General features: G+C 35.8%; 1 protein-coding gene across 5 annotated transcripts in view; it reads right to left on the bottom strand.

Annotated features, from left to right (window-relative positions):
* The window catches only part of CC2D2A (coiled-coil and C2 domain containing 2A), a 77,359-nt gene that overhangs the window by 19,651 nt on the left and 30,717 nt on the right, over positions 1 to 26,991 (bottom strand). For 4 of the 5 annotated variants that reach the window (XM_080378878.1, XM_080378877.1, XM_080378879.1 and 1 more), the window contains 16 exons: positions 26,320 to 26,420; positions 23,311 to 23,451; positions 22,735 to 22,891; positions 20,369 to 20,601; positions 19,267 to 19,444; positions 18,101 to 18,257; positions 16,880 to 17,027; positions 13,956 to 14,094; positions 13,015 to 13,218; positions 8,882 to 8,974; positions 6,871 to 6,962; positions 4,968 to 5,135; positions 3,381 to 3,486; positions 1,860 to 1,969; positions 1,644 to 1,740; positions 273 to 371 (listed from right to left, as the gene is read on the bottom strand). In XM_080378878.1, the coding sequence (XP_080235004.1) occupies positions 273 to 371; positions 1,644 to 1,740; positions 1,860 to 1,969; positions 3,381 to 3,486; positions 4,968 to 5,135; positions 6,871 to 6,962; positions 8,882 to 8,974; positions 13,015 to 13,218; positions 13,956 to 14,094; positions 16,880 to 17,027; positions 18,101 to 18,257; positions 19,267 to 19,444; positions 20,369 to 20,601; positions 22,735 to 22,891; positions 23,311 to 23,451; positions 26,320 to 26,420 (2,223 nt within the window). The remainder of the gene's footprint in view (positions 1 to 272; positions 372 to 1,643; positions 1,741 to 1,859; positions 1,970 to 3,380; positions 3,487 to 4,967; positions 5,136 to 6,870; positions 6,963 to 8,881; positions 8,975 to 13,014; positions 13,219 to 13,955; positions 14,095 to 16,879; positions 17,028 to 18,100; positions 18,258 to 19,266; positions 19,445 to 20,368; positions 20,602 to 22,734; positions 22,892 to 23,310; positions 23,452 to 26,319; positions 26,421 to 26,991) is intronic. The other variant, XM_080378880.1, reaches the window with a different exon arrangement.

Genomic DNA, 26,991 nt, shown 5'->3' with positions numbered 1-26,991 from the left:
GAATTTGCACTTTTAACCTCATTACTGAAGGAAGCCAGGCTGCACTGTCAGTGTAGAAGTACGTTCGTTTACCTCTTCTCCCTTCAAAATGTTGAACTTACTGACAAATACTCACCAAATTTGACAAAAAACATGTCTCAAAAAACATTTGCAAACAATTCCATAAAAATAACAAGTACAGAGAACATCATTAATTCTGGCATTCATTATTTGCCCCTTCCATTCTGTAGTTTTGTATTTTAAGATATTTACTCCAAGGTATTAACACTTACCCTGGCTTGAAAATATACGGTAGTAAATGGAATCTTAACACATCCCAGCCAGCGTCTCTCAACACGAGTGCAGATTCCATTTCCTCTTTCATGATCATCCTATTAAAAAGTTGCCCAACATAAGACTTTGTAAGACAGCTTCATTTCCTTTAATTCAATCAACAATTTAATCAAGGCATTAATAAAAATTCTGTGGTTTAGTAATTTACTATAAATATCAGTTCAATTACTAGTACAGCAATGATTATTCTGCATGCCTTTCAAGCATGCCAGATGCTGAACAAATACAAGAACATCACTATCCATGATACAATGCGCTTGCATTTCAGGGTTCAAGTAACGTATAACCTGTGATGGACAACTCATAAATCTGACAAGAAGTCCACAAGAGTCTTCTCAGACAAAGTAAACCAAGCTCTGGTCTTCTAATGAAATATTTTACTAGTATTTTAAAAAGCTTTAGAAGGCAAAATTGGAAGAAAATCTAATTAAACCATGTGGAACAGAAGCATTGTTTTCATGTGTATTGTCTATCAGGGATTTCCCAATCTAGGATGATCTGCCTACAAATTATTTTAAAAAAATAAAATAATCTCTAATGGCTAGAGTGACATCTGAGTTTCAAGACTGTATCTTTCTTCCTTCTGCTTCATCAAATACCATTTCACTTTTAGGACAGAATTCTGTTTTTGGTGAAATGTGTGCATTATTTATTTTTGGGTTATATTTTCAAGAATGTTGAGTGCTGCTATTTTTGTGTGTGCTAAATTGACTAGGAAAGCTTTCAAGGTTTCAACAGGGGAAGGAGTTATGCCAACACTGACAGCTAACAAAAATTTCTTGTTACTAGGACTTGCAATTTTTGTCTCATTCCAAAAAAATATTCTATACAACCAAAAGATGTTGGTTTGTTTTATTTTTTCATTAAACAACTTGTAAAAAAGGATGAGACAGAGCATAAAAAGATAGTTAATAAAAAATACAGTAACTGGAATTGTTAATTTGGAATTCAGTAAAAAAATCCGGTAAGTTTAGGAAGAACAGAATTCAGATTACAATTCATATTTTGCCTCTCAATTTTAGTATCTCCAATCTCATTAAATATCAGTAAAACAGATTACATACACATGTTCAATCTACCAGTAGATTATATAGTACAAGATTAATTTATACAAAGGTTAACACTATAAAGTTGCTCCCTCTAAGAATATTGCAGTATTGATGAGTCATAAAATCATAAGGAATGAAAAAACAGAGGAAAAAAAGAGGCACAAGAGGGTGAAAGCCATTACACGGAGAAGTCTTATTCTGTCAACTTCAAAAAGCTTGTAATACTCTGTAACATACACTGTCATTCAGTTATGAACTCACCTCTACAGCATCAAGAAGTACTTCATCAAAAACGTTAATAAAGATTTCATCCTTCACTGACTGCAAACTATGGGTGCTGTAGTCACCATTAGGAGCTCTGAAAAGGTTAAATAAACCAAAAAAGTGATTTGAACAGAGCAGGAAAATGTGAATAAATCTGCATGCTCAAATTAAATTATTATTACTCAGAAATAATTTTGTTTCATTTTGCCATACCTAAATGGAAGCTCAAGTTCCTCATTCCAGTTGGGGTTTGGACCTTCTGCTGTTGTTGTCCGGCAGACTGTTCGCTGAAAAGAAACTTCTACAAAAGGACGGACTAAAACCTATAAATAGGGATCAAAACAAAGGAAAAAGACCTTTATAAAAATTCATCAGAATGTATCAAATTACACATTTGCATTTATTATTTATTTACAAATTGTATTTAGGAAAATAAACATATACTTTGTGGAGATCAGGCTGGTCCACACCAAATAAAACTTTAATACACCTTAAATATTGCATTTCCTAGGCTTCTAAGCATTTATGAAGCTTTTAAAAATATTTTCTATGTCAGTGTTTCCAAATGGTTATGTGTATTCAGAATATTTGACATATTTATATACACCAGCAAAACCACATTTTCTCCTGAGACTGGGAAAGTTACTGGTTACCTAATCAAAGGTAACTGAAACAGAACATGTGATCCAGACACCAGTGGAAAAAAGTGCACTGGTGCCCTCTTATCTGTAATCCAAGGAGCCTACCGCTACAATCCTGGTTTGTCTCTGAAACTGGCTCCTATTACAGATAAACAACGTCTACTACACACAACAAACCCCTAAATGTGATTAAAAATGACTTAATGGAGCATTTCACTAACATGCAAATGCATATGGCAGAATCTTTTCTACATTTCAAAAAGCTAATTTTGAAGGAAAATCATAAGAAAAGCAGCAAAACCCCCGAAAGGCTTCCCTCTTCATTCAGAGGGATGCTGAATTTAATTCTCAATAGCAAGTAAACGTAGTTTCAATATCAGCCGTAAGAATGGCTGTGCTGGCTTAGACTATGAATGCACTGGGCTCAAAACTCAGGCTCTGAAAATGGCCAGCAGTAGGCACACACAGAAGAGCCAGAACAGAGCAGGCATATGTATCTTCTCCTATTACTCCTTCCAGGCTTCAGCATTTTCAGATCAAGGACTTTCCTAAGCCTGTAATGATTTTTCTGTTCAGTAACTCCCAATAGATCACACTTCCAAATGCTTGTCCAACAGCCACTTCAACACTGGCAAACCTCTTTAATCCTCAATACACGTAAGCAACTTCTCCGGGTGCCTACTAAACTGCTGCATGAAGAATCACAACCTTCTGTCTGTTTTGAACCTAACTCCTACCAGCTTCATTTGAGCACCCCTCACCCTCATACTGAAAGAACCAGTAAAGAGTCAATGTTTATTCACAGTCTCTATATTACTCATGCCTCTACCATATTCCTCCTCCCTTACTCACAGTTACTGCTATTCTGGCTGAAAAGCCCTACCACTTTTCACTGTACAGTAGCCATGCTTTATTTCTGACATCCTTACTGCCCTTCTCTGAACCTTTAGCAGCTTCACTATTTTTCTGGAGATGAAGGAGCGGGCAAGCCAACATCACTAATGAGATATCTTTCTGATGGTGAACATTACTGTCTGTGGAAAAGAGGAATGCTCACAACTTCAAGTAAGAAAATGTTAGTTTTCTAATATACCTGGTTGAATGCCCAGTCTGGGCTATCAGCGGGGCTCTGAGCTGATGGAGAGGCTGCAAACAGCTCATTAAAGGACCTTGAAGATTTAGATGGCTGGTGTAGTTTGCTGTGCGAGGAAACAACAAGAGCAAGAAAGGAGAGAGAACACATTACAAAATAGGAATCTCTTATATTCTGTATTAACCAGTCAGAATTCTGGAAATACTTCTGATATTTTTATGTTATGACTTTAACCTTGGAAAGATATTTATTTGATCAAATAACATGAAAGGAATGCCAGAAAGGGGTGGTGAATGTATAGCTCTTGTAAGCCTCATTGCAAAAGAGTGCTTTGTGCCTGGAAGCTCTCTTCTGAAGAGCTTATCAATCCCAGGCTTCTTTTTTCTTTTTGCCTCCCCCCTACAATCTCCTTGAGCTACAGGTTTTTCAGTTCAAGGAGATGAATCCCCACAGAATTTATAAACAGTGCAGACTTCATGGTATTCAGGCAAGGCCTCTACAACAATATTAAACCCATATGAATATTACACAATTGGCAAACCATGAGTGAAATAAATGTTAATACATTTACTTTCATAGTGTTTCCACATAAGATTTTTGGTAATAACACCACAGTAGATATTATAAAAGAGTAACTGTTCATGGAGAATGCAGCTCAAAATAAGGTATTGTATAATGCAAAAAGACTGGGAGGGTTTTTAGTTAGTTTTGTAATACTGATCATGAATTGAAATTTCCTTCCTGCCAACATGTTTCTAATATGAATTTCTTTTCTCAGAATGAACGTCTTTAGAGAAGTCCAACAGAATCTTTATTGTAGCGAAGAGACAAAACAGCAGAGGACACTAAATACAGTGTGCACAGAAACTGGTCAGCTTGAAAATATCTCCAAGTAAGGTGTATTCATTTTAGTAGAGAGAGAGAGAGAGAATGCTTCACTAACACATTGCTTCTGGAACTGAACCAGACTGTTCAGAACCCCAGTATCTCCACATGACGCAGCATCATGCGGTTGCAGGCATTGCCTTAATGTGCCTGAAGGTAACGGTCACCTTTAAAATTAGTCAGAGCCAAATCAGGCTCAGTTGATTAACTTAAATGAACAGTTCACAAAGGAGGAGACCAACATGCTACACTCAGGAAGCAAATATAGTATCCTACGATGAAGAATGGAATTTTTTAATACTTGATTTTTTTGTATTTAATAACATAATTATGAATGAAAATTGCCCTGAGTATATCTAGAAGGCTTGCTTAAGGTATAATTAATCTGATATTACTGTTACCAGAGTTATAATGTTGTCAAAGCTGTAAGTTATCTTTCAGACAGTTTTTTCCTCAAGCAGATGAATACAGGTTTTGGTAAAATATTTCTTGAATTTAGCAGTTACTGAGAAACAATCACATTATTCTACAAACTTACAAAACAGCAGTTCTTTATCATTATTAATAAAAAGATAAATACATGTTTTCATTATAAGGATAGAAACAACACACATGTCTGAATTTCAACATGAGTTTCAGCTGTCCTCAAAACAGCAGAAACCAGAAAATTAATCTGTACCGGAAACAGGCATTTAAACATACCTCATCACCTGTTTTCTCACTGGAATATCATAAGCTCTAACGATGTTCACTAAGAGTTTTATGTCTCCATCTGATAAATTCTGTGCTGTGACCTTCTTCCTTTCTTTTCTTCTTGGCTTTAATGGTCGTTTTGGCTCTGCCAGTTTAAAGAGGCTGAGTCCCAAAATACTAATAATCATAAAACAGATATTTAGTCACTTTTGCATAGAACCCAGCATGCTAGTGTTTGCATGACACATAGGCAAATTATGCACTAACAGAAGAATGAAATACATGCTCCTGTTAGTGCCATACAAAACTCTATGAAATGTCAAAATGTTTTACTTGTTTAGTACTACACTATCCAGATGTCTTGTATCTCAGAAATTGAAACTCAAATGTTCAAAAAAGTTTTTTCCAAGACCGGGTAAGATACAAATAGGACAATTACACAGCTTCAAGACAGACCTAAACTACACTGCTATAAACAAGGTATCTAGCAGATGACAACAACCACTGTATGCAATAGGCAAAAAATCTAATTACACAGCTATGTACAACAAACAATAGGCTATAGAAAGGAAGCAGAATGAATATACCACAACATACCCTGGACCCTCAGAACTTATAACCCAAGGCAAAGCAGAACCAAAGAGAGAAAAAAAACAACAAACAGGAAGAGAATAAAAAGCAGATGTATGTTTTGACATATCATTGGTATTAACTGCAGAAATTCCAAAATCTACATTAAAAACTAAAAGCAAATGACATTATTACCTTATACATAATAAAAAAATGACAGTAATTACTGTTAAAGTAACACAAAACCATGAGTTAGTGAAATATGTCACTAAGTAGACACTTTAAACAAATCATGTTGTATTTTAAATTCACTAATGATATAAATTAGCAAATAGAATCCAATCTTAATTAGGATTCCTGATAAGAAAGTATCAATGAAGCATTTGATTTTAAACAACTCCATAAGCTGATTATAGTCTTGTTTGGATTTTTCCATTCAGTGATGTGAAAACATGAACTAAAAAAATAGGATGAACTCTTCTGTAAGACAGCATGTCTCTCTATCTCCAGCAGATGGGACTGTTTAGATTTGTACTGCTGATTGAAAAACCTCTGGCTGTACATTAAGGGTGTCACGTTTATAGTGAATAAAAGCCAGTTTTACATGAAAGAAAAAAAAAGTCACAACTTGTTTACTCACACAGATTTTAAGTTGGCAACACTAATTAAAAGTCACTTATGCTGTGATGACTGATAAATGTCAAAATCAACAAGTATGGGATTTGGAACAAAAATTCAAAGAAAGTGCCTAAGTAACAGAACAAATAATAATCTTAAAAGAAAGAAGTAGTAATTTCCAAACCCAGTAACATTTCTGAAAGCAAACAGCATATGACAACATTCAGCAACAGCAAACAGAAATACAAGAGAAGTAAAATAAAGAAAATAACTGTTAAAAAATCTATTACGCATTATTTGCAGGGCATATGCACCGACTCTTAAGTAAGCATCACGTGTAGAACCAGTAATAGTGGTGCTACCTGTGACACTTGTCTGATACGTGGAAATCATTTAATCTGGCACCAGCTAGGACTATGCTCAGGTCATCAGAACACAGTCTGATGCATTGTATCCTGCTAAATGTTATTTATATGATATAACATTACTTCTGCAAAAACCAGCCATTTTTTTCTTTTCTGAAAAAAATTTTTTACACACTTTCTATATCAATACACTGTCTGTTACTGGCTGCGGTGTACATTGCGACTGGAAGTTGATCTATTATACTAAACACACACACTAAAATCACATCAGTTACATCAATATATTTCACAAAAAAGCATCAGAGATGGTTTTACATTAATTTTTTTTTATTTAGAACAAATAAAGATAGCTCCCTCACCCCAGGCTGGGCATTTCCTCTTCGTTGACAAGGTCAGAAAGAAGGAAATGGTGTTTTGCTGTGAGGAAACGGTTTATTACTGATTCTCGAACCTGTGAATGGGGAGAGAGGAGTCAAAAGTACACGTCTAATCCAAACCCACTGCAAATATTTGCATTCTGCCTATTAAACACAAACAAAATGTCCAAATATATACATTTTTCATTTTTTACCACTTCTAAAAGAGTCACGGTCCAAGGAAAATTTTCTTCCACCAGGTATTTCTTCAGAACACAATATGAGCTCATTTTCACACATTCAATGATTCTCTAGAAACACTAGCTAGCCAGATATAAGAAGACATGAAAGCATACAATCAGAAAATTAAGTCTAATCTGCTTACAGGTCATCATCAGAAACAATCATAACAACAAATGACACTAACAGACATCTCTTTTCCATGTCTAAATGAAGTTGCAGAAAAGGCTACAAAAAAATCCATATGGTATTAGTTATGGAAAATAAAAGCAACACTTTGGACTGCAGAACAAATCGGTAAAGCCCGTATTACAAGTACTATGATTTCAAGTAAATGTTTAAAATCCTTAGTTCCTTTAATTGCTATGCTGAAGTCATAGACTGAAGCACAGAGATGAAAGTCTTCCCTCTTCTCCCAACAACTGTGCGGAAGCAGACTGACAAGAGTACTGCCTTTGTCCCTTTTTCCCCACCACTAATGCTAGTAATGCCATTATATGCTGTGCTATTACAAGATAGTTACAGAACAGCAATAGAAATTTTCTGCTATAAATATCCCTTTATTATTTTTAAAAGTTTGCAAGTTATTCTTGTTTTATCCCTGTGTTGAAGTGATAGGCATATAAAGATCACATTACAGAATAAACTGAACTTTAGGTCTGATGTGAGCAATCTAATTTTCAGGCACAACTGACAATTTATAGAAGTGTGAAATATCCAAATATTATTTTATAAAGGCTACCTGTATTTAATCTAAAAGAGTGACACAAAGTACCATAATGTATGTTACTCTGTACTGCTATACTATTACTCAGTGTGCTGCATAAACCACATTTCAGTACACACTTAAATACCATGCAAAACACACAGGGCCAACACAGACATGACAGTTTTGTTAAAAATATTTTTTTTTTATATTATCATACTGAATCTGGGCTCTGGGACTTGCCTGGAAGACTTAAACACTCTTTATTGTCTATAATTCTTTTACAAACCATTCTTTCCAACAGACAATTTGTTTTGTCCTACATCAAATCAACCTTATCATCATTATACATCTTGGTGGCTGGCTTGGATTTGATACACCTTTTGGTACTTCCAGTAATGGTACAAAACTGGTAGCCATGTTTTGCACTTGCTATTTTGCCAAAATAGTCTGAAATTGCAAACTTCTCTTGGTTATATGACCAATATTTTTCTTACAATTTTTTCGCCTAAGGATTAAAGAGAATGACATCATAACAGAATGAACAGACTAGAAAAATAAATTAAATAAAGGGGCAAAAGTTGTTACTCTAATACCACAACAAAGGTAGTGTGATGGAAGCTATGCCTTCTGCCTTAGGCTGCAGGACAAGACACTTTCTGTATTGCTTTAAATGATTTTTAACAATATTTGGGCCACTTTCATGGAGATAATTAAGGTCTTAGTATCACAGCTTACAAGAAGAAAAACAGAGAAATCAGTGAATACCTGGGACACAACAGTAAAAATCTCTGGGACCAAAAAAGATTCTACAGAACTGCTAAAAAAATCCACAATGGCTAGTCATTTAGTATATTGCAACTTTTCCAATAACATTAAATGAGTCATTCACAAACCTCCACTTGTTCAATTAGACCAGCTTCAGGCCTAACTTGGAATCTTAAAGATGTCTGTAGGTTATGTTTAGAGATGAATCAGTTTTCAGTATTCATGGTAATAAAGCATCCAAGTACAGTAGCAACATAAGGTGTACAAAAATTTGGTGGATCCATATTATTTGCAGCTTACCTTCTGTAGATAGCTGGCAACAACTGCTCTGTGTGCATCCAGGTAATTTTTGCTGTCAATCACATCCCTCTCTTGCAGTCTCTTGTCATATTCCTAAACATATTTATTAGAGAATGTAATTAGATATATATTCAGTGCTTTATTACATACCAGAAAAATTGTAAATATTTCATTAATATTAATGTATGGATGACAGTAAACCAAAACAGATGTCAGAGGTTTATAAAGCTATTTTTAATGCTAATGTATACAGCAATAGCATTGCTAAACGTCCATGAATAGAGACAAGAATTCCATCAAGCTATGGGACTCATGTGGTTTAAATTACTATGAATTACTTGAAGATTTCACTATTTTCTTTTACAGCTGAACTTTGACCTGCTGCTGTAAACTGAAATTCTATTTGAACTGGAAATATCTTCTCTTACTGCAGCTGCAATAGGGAGAATCCTTTATAAATATGATTGATGCAGTATTTGTGGAAGATGTCCTGAAATCTGAACTGTGTTTTAATATGCGTAACTAGTTTTCATGGTGTCTAACACTGGGAGAAAGTCTACTTGTGGGAGAGTTTATTGAGAAACAATTATTGAAGAGATTTAATAGCATAATAAAAATATTTGTTTGTACATTATGAGAAAATGAAAGCTCTTCAAAGCAGCCAGAGTGTGAAGATTTTGCCTTGCCTGAGGTTTGATAAAAGGGTCTGTAGCCTAACCAAGGGGCTGTGATAAAGCCACAAGGAAAAGATTTATAAGAAGCACTTGGTTCTTGGGAAGAAGTATGTTAATGGAATATTTCTCAGGGTTGCAGTTACTATTCTGGTGGACTACAATGAAAGCTGTACTGACAGATGCTTTCATTCACAAGTTTAGGAAAGTGTCTCATAAATTAAGAAAAGGCTAGAGCTGACACTCAGCTTCTAAGCAAAACACAGCACCTACAACTCCAGGGGGTCTCCCAGGATCTGCAGCTTAATGGCAGTCTGCAAGTGAGGTTGGCTTTAGAACCACCGCTAGTTCTCCTGTAAAAGCTACTCAGTAAAATTAATCTTCAGGTCATTTTGCTAATGTTGTTACTTAAGAGAACATAATTTTTTCCTAAGATAAAGGGTCCAGGAAGCACATTCTGGAAACACAGTGCTTCATTATTTCCACAATAAATCTTCAACTAACTTTTCCTGTGCATAATAATTATTGTTGAATGACTTCAGATTAGCAACAAAATCATGTAAGAATAGCTCTTCTGAGCCAGAAATCTCAATTTTTAGGCAGATCTAGCAATGATGAAGCTATACATTCAACTCCCATTATTGTACTTATAACTAGCTGGTACATGTATATGCACTGCTCCCTTCAGAAGACTTTTTACTGCAACAGGATTTAAGTAGCACAAATCATTAATTAGTACTTGTTAACTGTTAGTAAACTGTTGGCATTAAATAAACTTTCAGAGAAATCATATACTTCTGATAAAGCAAATACTCAGATACATACTGATTGGCCTCATCTCTTGTGCTGAACCCCAAACTGAAACTCTTCCCATTTGACCCAAGACACTTTATTTCTGTATCAAGACATTCTGCTTACCCACGAGCATGGCATGCTTTTGGATTACCAAAATCCTACAGCCCATGCTGCTGGGCTTATTTGTAGAGATGATGGACCCATTTGTTCTGAGGAACACAAGGAACCAAAAACATTAACCAAAATAAGATTTCACAGCATTGCTGCATATTAGTGCTGTACACTGTATAAAGGCTGGAGAGGACAAATACAACAGGATCACTTGGCGAAACAGCATGGGGGGGGTGAGTGCAGGAGATAATTTCATGGCCTAATTCTATTGGGTCTGGCTAGAATTAACTTAATTTTATTCACAGCACCCACTATGGTGCTGTATTTTGAATTTGTGACTAAAAGGGTGTTGATAACACAGCCCTGTTCTGACTATTGACTATCTGTGGATTATAGTTTAATGACAACCAACAATATGCTTTTAAGCAAAAGGCAATCCACAGGTTACATTAGGAATAGCATGGTCTACAGACCAAGGGAAATTAATAGCCCCTCCAACTGGGCACTTGTGAGGCTATACCTGATATACTGCCTCCAGTTTGGGGCTGCCATTTCAAGCAGCATATGGAGAAACCAGACAGGGTCCACTAAAGTACTGTAAGGTAGTCAGAGGCCTAGATGACAGGACCTACAAGAAAAGGTCAGGATCTTAAGAGTAATATAAGTTGGAATAGATAGGTTGGTGGTCATCTGATCTAAACCCTCACTCAAAGCAGGAGCACCACCAATCAAGATGCTCAGGGCCTTTGCCAGTTGAATTTTCAGTGTCTCCAGAGTTAGCAATTCTAGAAACTTGCTGGACAACATGTTCTAGAATTTGAATACACTCTTCATGAAAAATGTTTTCATTATATCTAGCTGGAATTTCTCTTGGAGTAACTTGTGTCTATCATCATCTCACCTCTAAGGTAAGTCTTGCTGTTTTCTCTGCACCATCTTGCTAGGTACCTGAAGGATGCAGTAAAGTACTGCCGTAGCCTTGCCAGCTTAGACCAAAATAAATTTAGTTTTCTCAGCCACTCCTTGCATGCCATGTGCTCCAGGCCCTGCAGATATTCTGGTAGCTCTGTGCTGGACTTGCTCCAGTATTTCAGTCTCTTCCACTGGACAAGGTGTTCAACTTAAACAGTTTGGTGAGGAAGAGATTAATGATCAATCCAGCATCTGCCCACAACTATTTGAGGGGCAGTTACAAAGAACAGAGCACCAAACTAATCTCTGTAGTTTCAGACAGTATAACAAGGGCAAACAGCCATTAAATACAACTTGGAAGGCTCAGGTGGAACGTGAATTTTAAAATAATCACTGTAAAGATAGTGTAGCACTGGAACAGGTTATCCAGACGGCTGTGCAATCTCCCATTTAGAGGATTTAAAGATTTGGCTAGACACAGCTGACCTCATCTAGTGCTAGCAACAGTCCCACCACGTCAGCAGAAAGCAAGACTAGATGACCTCCAGATAAAATTTTCCAAACAATGTTTCCACAATTCCATGAAATTTCAGACTTCTTCACTAAATAGCTGGTAAACCAACTGGGACTAATACCAATTTAGACTTAGTTTTGAAGAACATGTCATATAAAATTAACTTGGAATGAGTGATCATGAGTTTATCCAGTTTACACTTAATGGAAAAAACCCATATAAAATTATTCTTCAGCTATGGTTTTCAATTTTGAATGATAACATGAAATGAACAAAGTTAGACCATAAAATCAACTGAATCAGAAATACATATCAAGGATGGGGCATATCTTTAAGTAAAAGAGACAAAACTAGTCTAAAATGTAAAAAGGAAAAAAAAAATATTGCAAAGAGCCAGACACGGTTGAATTTATATATAGAAGTTTCTGTAAGTAGTAGGGATAAAACAGCAGTTGTCAGAATCCGAGATGATTCTGATCCTGCTACGACAACGAAAATACTAAAATGCTCCTTAGCTACATGAATTGCTGAAGAACAGAAGAATGCATGACAACACTAATAATGGAGTTGAGATTAAAAATAATTGAAGTGTGACCCAAATAAAAAATGCACACTTGGCATTTCTGAAAGGTAATTACCAGAAAGGCAAAGACAGGGTAAGCTAATTGGAACAATGTATTAAACCAGAAATGACTGCAACATAGGCTGTAGTAAAACATAAAAAGGTTTTAATTTTCATTAAAGTCATTGCTTCCAGAAAGGGCTTAAAAGTTAGTATGTCTAAACCTGAATTCTCTTTGCCATACCTTTCTATATTTGAAATCACTTTTTTTTTTTTAAAAAAGAGAAAATTATCTTCCCTTTAACAAAAACTGTCTTAAAACACTTGTGGCTCCATCTGTTGCTGTGTTTTATTTTTCTCCTTCCACAGTATAGCTGTGGAAATACTGCCTTGGAAGGAAGCCATCTTAATTCGATTACAGTAATACTAGAAAAGACTGAAGGAATAAAATTCTTATTTTTTCACGTCACCATGGCTGTACATTCTTTAAGGGACCAATTGACTTAATTGCAAGTCAAATATTATTAGCATTAAAACTATAAAAGAAATATTTCAGATAACGTTCTACCTGGAAGATTTTCTCACTGATTTCTCGTTCATGTAAAGGGACTTGTTTATAGTTTCGGAACTCAGCCACCTCTCCATTTCTGAGCTGCAAGAGTCGGAATCTCTTTGATCTATTAAATTCCTCATCAGAAACAAAATTAAATTCTTGCTGCAACTGTTCCAATCTGAAGAAATCAGGTACATGTGCCTCTCCACTTGTAGTAACCTGAATTAGTAAAAAAATTATTAACGTTTTCATACAAAGTGACAAAAGTCTATAACTCCTGTAAGTCTTATATTAATATTACAAGAATGTTCATTTTAAGCACAAGCAATCGAGATGGATCAAACAGACAAACACTAAGCATTTTAAAGTAGGTTTTTGTTATGCATTTAAGAATACAATAAAATTCTATTTCTTTGCAACATAAACAAAAGATTAAAGAGTAGGAAACTGTAACATAGCAGAATAACCTAGGAACCAATAAAAGTGATTCATTTACACAACTTTGGCTATGTAAACAGCCCCTCAATTTGATGTTTAAAGAAGTTGCACTAGACCTCTTTGTGCAATTGTCACTGATAAGCAAGTTCCTATTTAATACCATTCAAGTACACTGCCAATACCCCTATACTTTAAGGCAACAACAAACTCAAAATATTTTTTTTTTAATTTATAAATTAATCAGTTTGTGTATTGCCTTATACCTATTTTTCAGCACTAGAATACTACTGAATAGATTAATAAAATCAAACTTAATAATAAATCATTAAACCACTATTAAATGGATAAATAAATAATTTTTAGTAGATATTTTTGCTTCTTAACACTCACACAAGTATGTCCAGCAGAGACTCAAATGCTACTATCTCCCTGGCACATATGCAGGTTGCCTGAGAAGGTACTGGTGACTAGGTATTTCACAGCTACATTAGGCCTATAGCTCTGAAAAAGCCACTTACCATGATCAGCTGCATCAGAGCTGCATTGTTTGGGTCATTTGGATCAAGTTTTGCTTCCGCTGCCCACTTAGCTAGTTTCTTCATGTCAGTTAAGCCCGAAGTGCCAATGGACGCAATAGCATCAGTATTTTTTAACGTACTAGAAAGACAGAATTGACAGAAGTTGTACTTAAAACATGCATGATATAGTGATATAAAAAAAGTGTTTAAAACAAACTTGGAAAAAACCTAGAAAAAACTGGCATAGTAAATTCCATTACACAGTTCTTAGTTGTAGCTATGCCACTGAGGGAATGATGAACTGCGAAGGGAACGGGAAATATGAAGGAACCAGTGGAAAAGAACTACACAAGGTAATTTAAAAAAAAATCCAACCAAACAAAAAAACCTGCTTATTCATACAGTTATGATATACTTACACTATTCCACATTGCTGATTACTAGGAAATAAGATGACAAACTGCCTCACAGCATGAAAGTTAACATCAAAGTTTTGACAATCCATACGGAAAAGAACTTCTTATATGTACTGTCCTTGCTTGCACTGTCTTAAATCCTGTCTTTGACCTGTCTCCTGGATGGCACTCTCAGACCTGCATTGCAGCCTTTGTCTCTGTCTCCTTCCCTGCTGTTTCTTGATAGACCTCGGGGCCCGATTCATCCCCTCACCACGCCTGGGACTGCTGCCAGTACCCTGCTCTGCCCATCATGTCCAGCTCCTGTAAGACTGCATGCTGGCTGGTGATTTAAAGAATGAAGTCAAAATTTCTTAGTGACTAAGTATCCTTTATTGGCAGCGCTGGATGCACAGGGGATCCTTCCGCCTAACGTGTATGTCTAAAGTAACTATCTATCTTATATTTATACCATAAAACAATGACTATTCAATTAACGCCTATACAGTCATTACCTAAACCCGCCTACTCTCGCTTTGTATGTTAATTAGCTTATCAGTCCTTTGCCTGCGCAAATTCTTCCAAGAATTGTGGGCAGGGGTCCTCGGGACGTGTGCAGTGGTCTTTGGGAGGAAGGCCGTAGGTCTTCCTCAAAGTGTACTTTTCATCTTTTGCCAGAAAATGGTGAGCTGGCTGTTTTCAATCAGCTCTTGCTATCTGTCTTTCCTTCTTGGGTGTTAAGATGCCGACAGATAACAGGATGTCGACAGCCTCACAAGGTGTTGGTGGATAACAGGATAGCATTACAATATGTTGACAAACACAATACACATTGAGGATGTCATTATTCTATCCTACAGTGAATTCATACAATATCACTGGCAAGGACACTGCCTGTGCTAGGACACCCTTGCAGCCTTCTCCCTTGTGGTGCAGCACTGCATTTGGTCCTCCCTGACACTACGGTACCAGCTCCACTCCTTATCCTTTGGATGCTCCTGCTCACTATTTTACTCACTGTAAGCAAGGAAGCATGGTAGGTAGTCTGGAGACCATTTGTACACTGACTTGATGGCCAGGCTTCTGGCATCTTCTCACAAAAGCCATCCCTGAAACCCTACTGCTACCAAAACCTTGCCGTGTAAACCCAATACATCAAGACCCGCCTGGCTTGTTATTAGCAGAGGGTGGATGTTGCCCCTTCTTTTGTTAGGGGTGATAATTTGATTCTTTGTTCTCTACCTAATCTGACTGTATTCAGGAAAGCTTTAAGAACTAATGGATCTTTCTTATGTATGGTTAGAATCAGCCAAATATCCAGCAGTTACTGGAGCAGCAGATAAAGCTGTAACATCAAGGTTATATCTTTAGGCACCGGTCTTGAACAAATGCACACTGAATCACAATTGTGCTGAAAAGCTAGTGGGCAGCAAAACCTAACAATAGGCATGAAAATCTTGTCTCCAACTTTCACAACCGATAATGGCAAGTCACAGAGGGCTGTTCATTTCTAGAAGGTGATTCAAAGAAGCCTGTTATACAGCTAACTTCCTTCTGAAATTCCCCATTTTTCCATTTATCGCCGTGATTACCTTCCCGAGTTTAAAATTAGCCTTTGGGAATGCATCCTTATGTTTTAATCTCATGGTATTCCAGTCTCATTGAAGTCAGCAGGTTACTCCTATGCTGATCAGCAAATTACTCTAATAGCTGCAGCTTGGGTCAAAAATAGTAACAGAGTGATTTGGATGCCAATGTCTAGCCTCCAAATAAATAAAAATGCGAAAGAATCTCATCAGCTGTATTCGGTACTTGCTCAGTGTTAGTAAGTATGGGAAAACTCTTTAAGACTTAGAGTGAAGTTACTTGAGGACATTACAAAAGCAGACTTCATGTACCATCTCCTTGACTTTGTTGGAATTATATAAAGGCAACAAAATGGAAAAATAACCTACAATATTCAACTTGCAACCACAGGGAAAATTAGGTTGTTTTGAATGGAATAATACACAATTCTGCAGGTCAACTGGCTTCTGATGGAGAAAAATAATGGAAAAGTATTATCTTGGAATGATCTGACAGATAAGAATTTTTCACTGATTACAACACTAATTTCCACTGCTTTTATTGCATAGTTTTTATCATTAATTACAATAAAGTAGTTTAAAGCATGTGACCCAATAGCCTCCTTAAAGGATAAGGAAGAGCTGGAGCTTCTGTTCTTAGTAAAATGGTTACAGGAAAATTCCTTGCCAATATATAAATTTTCTATTAGAAAATTGTAAAAAATAGTTAATCAGCCTGAGTAACTTTAATATTGTCTATACATAATCTACGATAAGATAAAATTTCTAACTAAAATCTATTTACCAAAAAGCATACCCTAAGATACCTGCAGGGGGTTACAAGCACAAAGTAAAATATCTAAACTTAAAGAAAAAGAGTATGAAAATCCTCAATTATGAAAGTATTTTTTTAGACTACTAGTATAATTTTTTCATGAATCACTGAAAATTCGTATCATATTACCTTGGAATGCCTGTGTTTTGCTGAGATACTGGAGGAATTAAGGGGATTCCTTTTTCTCCAACTGCCCAAGAGACACTATTGGATACTTTCCCAGAGGTCATTAAAGTCATTTTGTTGCTACCATCAGCTTCAAATGAAAAGGACACACCTATCACAGGGGAAAAAAACCCAAAGTAGTACAGTTACGCACTCAATCACAATGTCTAAACATTTTCAAAAATTCTTCCTGAAAATAAGTAGTCAAATAACCTGTGACTTCATATAAATGGGGTACCGTGAAACAACTTGATTCTGCTGCATACTATGGGGGACTCAGCTCTACAAAAGGAGTGAAAGATTACATTGCACCTAGAGAAAGACTTTCCATTTGGATTGGAAAGAAAGGCTATGCCTTGAAAATGCTTTTGTAATATTTCTGGTAGTTTTCCGATGCAGTATACTGTTATTAATGTAGCAGAAATTCAGAGTCAAAAGAATTATGCATGACTGAAAAGTCAGTCCCAAAACTTTATGATACATAATGGTGTATAGTCATCATGATCATTTACACAAACATCTGCTGTAATGAATTTTTACCACGTTTCTTTCCACCACAGCTTTTTACCTATTCTTCTGCTCCAGCTTGATCTGTATTTCATATATGGCAAATCTATGCAAGTCAGTCATCTTATAACACTATTTGCACTTCTCATAGAAACTTGAAAGTTCCAGATGCTACTATGAATTATTCTTGTTTCCCCCTTTCCTACCTCTCCCTTATTTTATCTTTCTGACCATCCAAGGGATAAAATGTGTTCCAGGATGTCAACAAAGCAAATATAAAGATAACAAAATTACTCTGCATATACAGCAGTGGCTTAAAACATTAAAAGCACCAGAGCTATACTGATTAATATCACCTGCTTGCTCTGCAGTGTCAAAGGCCCGATGACTTAAATACTAAAAAAAATCCAAGCACCTCTTATAGCTAGTAGAACTCCACTACTATCACAAGCCAAATAATAAACATACATTTTTATTATATAAAGCTTAAAATCAGTAAGAGACAAAAATTCTACAGGAAACTTTAATAATCTGAATCATTACTATTTTATAAGATTCAGTTACAGAAGCTGCAAATGCTCTTAATGAATTGACTCTGAAACTCATGCCAGCCTGTTACTGCTACATGGTTTCAGCAAAATGAGAAACATTGAACTGAGAAAGACTGAGGGTCCCTACCACTCCCAACTCCTTCATGGTCCAACATCACACGTTGATTGCTGCTGAACTCTATTTCTTCTATAGGAGCATTGCCTGTCAGAATTGTAGTCTCAGGAACAGGTATGAACACTTCAGCCAACAAGGTGGTACTGCTCATACCCATTGTTTCAAATATCTAGAAAAAAACATGGTAAAAGACATAGTAAAACATTCACACATGCATTCATGAGAAGTTGAAAACATTGTAGGGTAATTGGACAAAAGATTTTACGATGATTTAAGCATGAAGCAATTCATTTAAAGCAATTGTATTCATTCACTTTCTAAAATATCCAATTAGCAGATGTTTCAGCTACCAGCAGCTAACTTGGTCTGAATTCCTGAAAGTACATCACCCTGACCTTTCTAATGCACCCAAGAATAGTATGATAAACTCTAGGCTTTAAAGAGCATTGTTGTACAATATGCAACTGCTCATGACGGTCACCGGCATCGGGTGAAGATGCCAGAGGGATTCTGCTTTACTAATTCTTCCTTAGCACAAAGGTATGGTCAGGCACACGGTCCTTGCTCTGGCAGTACTGCAGCCTACTTCCCTTTTTCCTGGCTAGCTGCAGGGTCAGAGGGATGTGAGCGATTTCTCCATTTAGATGTTTTTAAGCCAAGGAGATGGTATTCCTTTTCCCTTTCAATTTGTGTGTTATGTAAATAGAACAGGCAAGGGGTATACACCTTCCCCTGAACTACCAGTGGTAAGTTATCCAACAGCAAAAGTCATCTAACAGGAGAAGTAGGATCCTGACCATGTTCCTCCTAAAATATATATTGTATTGGGTCTGAAAATTATTCATGCCACTCATTCATTCATACCTGGAATGTGGGAGGTGGTGTGATTTAACTGCACTGTTGATCAAGTCAAGTGCAGTTATGGACATTACTAGCAATGATTTTTTTTCTTATCCCCCTCAAGCAAACAGTATCAAAAATGTAGCAGCAAAGTTAAAATATTATGATTGGAGAAGGAAGGAAGGAAGGAGTATAAGACTGATAATTTACAAAGGGTCTTTCACATATTTTTCAGTCTTTACAACACAACCATAGAGCATTCACAACCACAAGCATTACAGGAGCAATTACATTTCATGTTATTCTTTAAAAAGTTAGTATGATAAATCATTACCTACCTGTAGTTTCAAACTCTCTGGCCAATTGAATATTTGTAAATTGAAAATCTGTCCAAAGTGAACTCTGAAATCTGAACTTATTGGTCGGGTAACAGTCCTCGATACCTCTTTGGAGTTGAAAAGTACCTTTATAAATGCTGAGCGTTTCTTCACATCTTCCCGTCGCAAAACTTCTGCTCTGTAAATATATCAAACAAACTGCCGTATCATTTTTAATAACATTTTTATCTTTTGGTTATTTTTAATGAAAATCTGATTCCTCAAGAGGAAACAGAAGTCACCTTAATAAAGATGGTATTCTAAAAATGTCACTACATAGAAATTACTTTAAAACTATTTTTTAACAGTTGTTTTACCTTCTCATGAATATAAAATGATTTCAAAATGTAAAGGTTAAATTTTAGATCCACTAGGGCCACCTCCATATAAAAGGAGTTATTTAGGGAAACAAAATTCCCTTCTACTCCCTTCCTCCAAAGCACAACAAATGATATCAAGTTGAGTTAAGATTTTGAAGTTTTGGGTCACTGGGAGTAGAGGAGGCAAGCAATATTCCTTGATGAGGTTATTTGCTGAGTAAGTACAAAACAAAACAGTCTTTAAATGACTAAAATCTGCTAGATTTATGTTAAATCACTTGTGTAAAAATGGAAAGTAACACAAACAAGTAAATTTATTTTATCCACAGTGAAATCTCTGGTTTATTACATGATTTATTTTTCCCTTTGTGGACTATAGCACAGACCTGGTATAAAGGACTAGCTAGTGAAAGTGGTACTGCCAGAAGTGACTTAAGACTCTACACTGCAAACAGTTTCTTTATATATACACCACTGTTCTGTGTAGGTGCTCAAGGAACATCAGAAGGTTCAAAGGGAATGGGGAGACATGAATTCCCCAAGCCCACTATACACAAGGTTACAAGTGACTTGAAAATGAATTAAGTTATATCAGGCTTCAGAAGGCAAAATCTTATCACTAGGCTAAACAGAATGGTGAGCACATGCTTCTGAAGTTGTACAAACAATCAAAATAGTATTAATAACTAAGAGTAGAAAATTGCTAACAAAGTAATTTGCAGGCCAACATTTATTTATCCTACCGAGGACACAGCTCAGTTGGAGTTATGCTTCCTGAGAGGATCAGTTCAGGAATTAGAGCAGGTTCTCCAGGTTTTCTTCTGCAGTTGTCAGCTTTTTCTCTAACCTGCTGCTCTATTTCCAGGCTATTGGCCATTTTAGGTGGGATGGGTTTTACACGTTCCTCACCAAGATCACAATCTTCTAGTGATTCTTCTTCATGAACATCTTTTTTCTTCTTTTTCTTCTTGGACTTCTGCATATAAAAATCATAATGTTCCTCCTGAACTTGTTTCAGTCAGTAGAGGTTTTTTTCTCTTGATTTGCAAGTAATAAAACATGTATGAGAAATGACCGTATAATTTTAAAATCACCATACACAAAAATAAGATCTCTCTCATTCTGTAGTACTATGTGAGATTCAGAATTCAGCAATGCATTCCATTCATATGCTTCAAAAACGTAACGTCCTTCAAACAAAACATTTATTTAACCTTCCCAAGTAGCTTACAAAATAAACATGTTTCTTGAACATTCTGGCTAGCAGCTGACTTCCCATTTAGCCTGAGTTACCACATACATTCTTTTAGGATTGCAGGAAGATTACTCAACCAGTAGACACAGTTCTTAGAGATGTATTGTCTGCATCCACATTGATAAAGTGAATGCATATATGCACAAGCTTTGGAGCGCAAGATTTTTAGCTTAGCAGTATCTTTCGCATGAGCAGAATGATCCCCTCCCTTCCTCTATGCCAATCAGAGGAATAAACAAACAGAACACCACACGCCTTTCAGCATCTCCTAAATTGCAGAACTTCATTGTTTACGTGCATGTTCAGCTTTAAATGACTGCAAGCGAGTTTCTCCTTCTGCAGACTTATGGATTACTCTGATGTAGAGCTTGCTTGGAAGCACCAGCCACTTCATGATTTAAGACACCACAAGCAAAAGAGAAAGAAGTGATGAAAACAGTTTCTTCTCACTAACTTTTCACATATTTTTATTAACAAATATTCCTTCTTGGCCTAATTCTATGTTACCCTTTTTGTTCTTGTATTTCCTTTTAAATTTAATCTAGTCTCTTCTACCTTTACTATCTTCCTTAGATTCACCTTATCTATGCTAGTAAGACACCAACAGCAGTGATTAACCAAAAAAGTACTTTGAATAAAATGAAAGCAAGCACTTCTGGCCATGAAAGTAAAGTCCATTTACTACATTTCACTCTAAAAGGAAAGAACCACAATCATGTCAGTCTCAATACAGACTGTGACTAACACACTAAAAAGATACGAGAGCAGCTTTGGCTGGAACCACCCACCACGGTATTTGCAAAGGTGCAGCTGGCTAGGGGTAGATCAATAGAGGTAGCTCCCATTATAATCACTGCTCAAGACTATCTGTCCTTATTTTAAGGTTTCCATTTATTCATCTTATCCTACAAATAAATTGGCACGATAATAATGAGTCACATGCCCACTTGTATTCTGATAACAGACATTTCCAATACCTAGATACCAGTTTCCCCTCAAACCTTTTAAGTGCCTTCCACAGATGCTGCGTGTATATGAAAAAAGCTTTCTATAAAAGTATCAGCAGATGCACTAGATTCTTGAAACTGTATTTGAAGCATTTCCTTAAACTTTATTTTGCTTTGATATTCAAAAAACCCACAGTGTTTAAACTGGGCAGTACTTATACTCCAGTATAATCACCATCACCCTGAGGTATCTAGTACATTGCCATATCTATGAAGGTAAGTCTGATTTTGCCAGCACTGCCACAGGCTATTCTGAAGATCATCCTGTTGGAGTGTATTGTTCTAGCTTCTGCATTTGTCAATATCCCTTTGAAGCACTTCTGAGTCTTTAACTACAGTACAAATTATTAGCAATACAGCTTTGCAGAGGTAAAAATCTAGAATAATAATTAAATTTTCCATGTTTGGGATATTCCTGAACATAAATTTACATGAGATGACATGAGGTGCTTGTTCATTAGAAACACCCCATAATTATTTTGCTTTACTACTCACACACACAAAATTAATCCATATTTTTTCTTTGCAAAAAGAACAACAAATTTAATGAGAATGCAGCAAAACTATTAAATTTAAAGAAAAAACTGCTGAACTGATGAAAAGCAATAGCAGGAAGGCAATGCTCCACAAAAACCTTGCACATTTTAATTTTTTTAATTAATTGTTGATATACTAACAAGTTATTAATTTACTAACAAAATCTAAGTATACAAAATGTATCCAAATACATTACAAAATTTATGCATCACTATCCTGAAGCTGATTTTCCTCCTGTATTAGATGGAAAAATTCTCAACACATTTAGTAATAATTTTATTTTTTGTGAAGCTCAATAATTTAAACAAACCTGTGCCTTCTTCCAGGATTTCCACTCTTGTAGCTCAATTTTATACTCTTCCATCTTCCTTTCATATTCTTCCATATATTCTTCTAGTAATTCATGTATCTCAGCCTGAATTTCTGCTTCATACTCTTTTTCAACTAATCTCTGATCAACCTCTTCCCTTCAAAAAAAAAGTGATCAACAAGTTGCATAAATTAACATAAGGGCTACAGTAAAGTCTACAATATATAATGTAAGTCTACTCCATGAATTAATTTCATTGTATCAAAAGTGTGCTCTATTTAAAAATACTAGCACAGATAGTCTACGAATTCATAGCAGATAGTTACCATCCAGAATGAATTACTTTTTCTTTACTCATTAGCCTGTAGAAATCCTTTTCTGTTACAGTAATTACTTTTTATTTTAGTCTTCCTTCCTCCCCAAACTCAAAATGAATAGTGGCAGGTCAACCAGTACCAGGCACTAGTAAAATGCTGACTTTTACACCCTTTGTATCAGAATTGTACATTCCCAAATTGACTATCTTATTAGAATTCCACTGTTGGCAAATGTACAAAAAGTGTTATCAAAACATACTTCCTCAAATAAAGTTTCATGGGTGTGTTAGTAAACTGCTGAAAGTCACGGAGGGATTTAATTTGCTTCCAAACTTTTATAATGGTCTTAAGCAACATTCTGTCTTTTTCTTGTTCAGCATCACGAAGTCTTCTGGTTTGCCTAGAAATATATATGCATATGCATAAAATCAATCAGAATTGCATAAATCAGTGAAACAATACAGTGAAAACTTGCAATACCAAAAGCCAAGTGTTGTGGGTTTCCATTTGATTGATGGCTGCAGTGGTTTAAATCCAAGGAACATAAAACCCAGACTTGAAGATGGCAGGATTTGATTTCCTTCTGTAGTCTCTTGCATTTTGGACAATCTGACTTCTATTACAAATCATTCTCCTGAGATCTCCAAGATTTCTGAAATGCTTATTACAGCTGTACATCATTAAAAATATTTTAAAGTCAGTTCATGTAAACAACTGCCCAGGAAACCTATACTGCTGCTATGAAATAGCGCTTACTTCAATCATACACCACATAATATGTTTTAAACTTAACATGCTACAAAAAGAAGTTGCAGAGATGAAGTAACGTAATAATATATGAAATAAATCCTTTGATAGCCCTACAAGATTCATAACACAAACAAAATTAACAGGGCTTTTTTTTTTTTTTCCCTCAGAATTGGTGTTCCACATATCCACCCTCTAATCTGTTTGTAAAAGAGCTATTCATTAGCACTTTTAATGACTACCACACACTCCCAATGGAAATGTCTATGCAGCACAAGCACAGACTGTTTCCAATACTATCTTGGTAGGTAAACAAGTCTAGTAAAAACATTGTGATGTAAAAATAAATAAAAGAAGATGTAAACTAACACATTGCTGCTTGTAACATTCAGAGAATGTGGAAGACAGGGGGGCTGAGTTAGAGCTGAGAGAAAAAATACATCATACGTTATTTAACAGCATAAAAAATTAGTAAAAAAAAATACACAAAGAAGAAATACAGACTTTCCAGAAAGCAATATGAGTGAGGAACTTCTCCACTTGATTAGCTAGCAGTTTGAATATTACTTATCCAGCTTAACAGCTTTTTCTTCTTTGTCTACCAGATGAAGTTTAAAGACATGAGGAACATACAGGTCAGTAATTACACCTATTTAATGTATTCGATTTGGAAGCAGGACCTTTCAGTAGAAAATCACCTCTGCTAAAATGCATCAGCCAGAAAAACCTGAAACCTGCAATCTGCAGCATATGTTGGCTTCCTCCTCAGCAAATGAGGACAGTAGGGATGAAATTGCTAATTTGCAAAGGTTTTTTGTCTTCAGATGACATTTCTTTCTCGAACTGATGGAAAACTATAGCTCTGATCTTCAGACAGCAAAGAGTACACATCAGTTATGTTATTGGAGGGTGGAGGAAACAATTAGACTATTTTCCATGCTACACTCTCTTCCCATCTGTAATTTCTCATGAGTGTACTACATTGACCATCAGGGAAATACAGTATTAGAAGAGAGACAAGGCAGGTCAGATGTTTTTACCAACATACGTAGTCCAAGTTAGTATTAAACACCATGGTAGTAAAAATTCCTGAGCCCATCTGAGTCTCATATGTGTAACAGCTTCCAACAACAGAGCTGCAGCCAGAAAGAATTACAGATATGAAAAGCCCTAGAATAATCCCAGCCAAGCTCATCTCATATGACTTAACACTGATCTCACTGATTTCAGCTGAGTTTCTTCTGATTCATAATACTGTGACACTAAACTAAAGCACTCAAGACCTAGAAAAATACTAAGATATCCAGAATGAATATTCTTCTAATCAGAATTAAACATCAACAAGTCTCAGGGTTGGTGCCAAAATCCAAGAATCTCATTCCCACAGCGAACCTTCTCATGACTATTCTCATGTTTTCCCTGGCAAAAGCTCCTGTCTCCTAGGTACTGGTACGGTAACTGCACAAATAGTCCTCTAGCAAATGTATTAAGAAAAATATTAATAAAAGCTACTTTCTCAGTGGAAGGAAGACTTTGTCCTTCAATATAAAATATTATAGACTTCTATATTTGTCCTGTACAGATAACCAATGTATTACAAGACAGTGTACTTGAAGGATGAAAAGCTGAAGAAGCAACTCCCAAACTAAGAGTAGTGAGTGTATGTGCAAGTGTAAGTGGATATAGATTTCAAGGCTGAAAGTAGAATACTTATCAAAAAATTATTTCTAAAAAATACTGTATTATCATGTGACCCATTACCTCAGTTTAAGCTTCTGTTTATTTAAATTAATAAATTATTGCCTACCTTCAGATTGTGAAAAACCTTCAGGTTTTTATTAAGTGTCTACTAGTTAAAAGGCTGTTCATCATGAATCTTCAAAATAACATTATTTTTATCATACTGCTTATGCTTACAGCTCACCACTATCCACCTGTCAAAAATAATACTAACTTCCACTACCAAGCCAAAAAATGCAATATATTTTTACTACTCAGTCAATGTCCAGGAACAATAACTGTAATCTTGTGGAACAAAATTTTACCATTTTATGTATATCAACCCATTGGCAAAAACATGGCCAAAATACCTAAGAATGGGAAGTGAATCAAGAACACTTGTGTAATAAGGAAGAAGATGGAAAAAACTAGGGGTTTTGTCTTTTCAAAAAGTTATGTTACTTGCATTTTTGTGACAGCTTCATGCATCCAGCTGATGTCTGCTGAAACCTTATTTTAATTAAATTTTAATTGTGCAAGGCACAACAATAAATAGCTACTAAGTAATTGAAAAAAGGCAATCAAATCAGACCACTTTGAATCAAGATTTCAGCCTAAACTGTATTTTCTTCATAGTTTTTTTACTCAACGTATCAGTATGAACTGTTAAGCCCTCCAAATTCTTCTAGAGTTAATTACAGAAGAATTTAGAAGTCTGACATGAACCATATTCTGTACCAGCATAGAAAGGAAAAAAAGAATAGAGTTTTGAAAAACGATGACTTAACGAATTCACACCTACCTGATCTCGATTTTGTATTCAGGTATGCTCTGTTGTGCCACAGGAGTACCAGGACCACCACCATCTATAGTACATTGCACAGCGTTCCTCAAAGCATGCAGCTTAAATGAACAAACAAAGAGTTAACAGATGGCTTGATGTTTATTACGTATACAGTGTAAAGCACCTTGACATGAAAGAGATAGTTAATACATAACACAAAACTCTGAATTGTCTTGATTCTGTATTTACAGGGTTTTGGCATGTCTGTGAGGTGCTGACTCTTCAAGATGAATTTCTAATTAGGATCCTGGGATGTATGAGGGAGACTTACTGACTTTAATCACTGCGACAGATCTAAAACAAAGCGAAAAGACTGATCTAGGGATTATTCTCAAAGCTTAGGAATCAAAGGAGGGGGAGGGGGAAGTGACTGCCAAAAACTCGCCTTCTATAAAAAGTTTTTTTGGGACAAGGAAGTGACACTAACTCTAGAAAAATCAATAAACAACAAAAATGAACGGATTGTGGGTTTGATGAGTGCCTTACAGAAGCTGGGTACCTTCCAACAAAACATTTAAGCATCACATATTGCATGTAACAACCGGAAGAAGAGTTTTACAGAAGACAACTGGGAATAATGGTACAGCTCTTTTGAAGTAGTACTGTCAAGACAAGAGACCACACACCTTC

This window comes from Falco punctatus, assembly GCF_963210335.1.
Source record: "Falco punctatus genome assembly, chromosome: 1".
Classification (NCBI taxonomy): Eukaryota; Metazoa; Chordata; class Aves; order Falconiformes; family Falconidae; genus Falco; species Falco punctatus.
The sequence above is the reverse complement of the archived record's forward strand: the minus strand, read 5'-3'. Positions and strand labels throughout refer to the sequence as shown.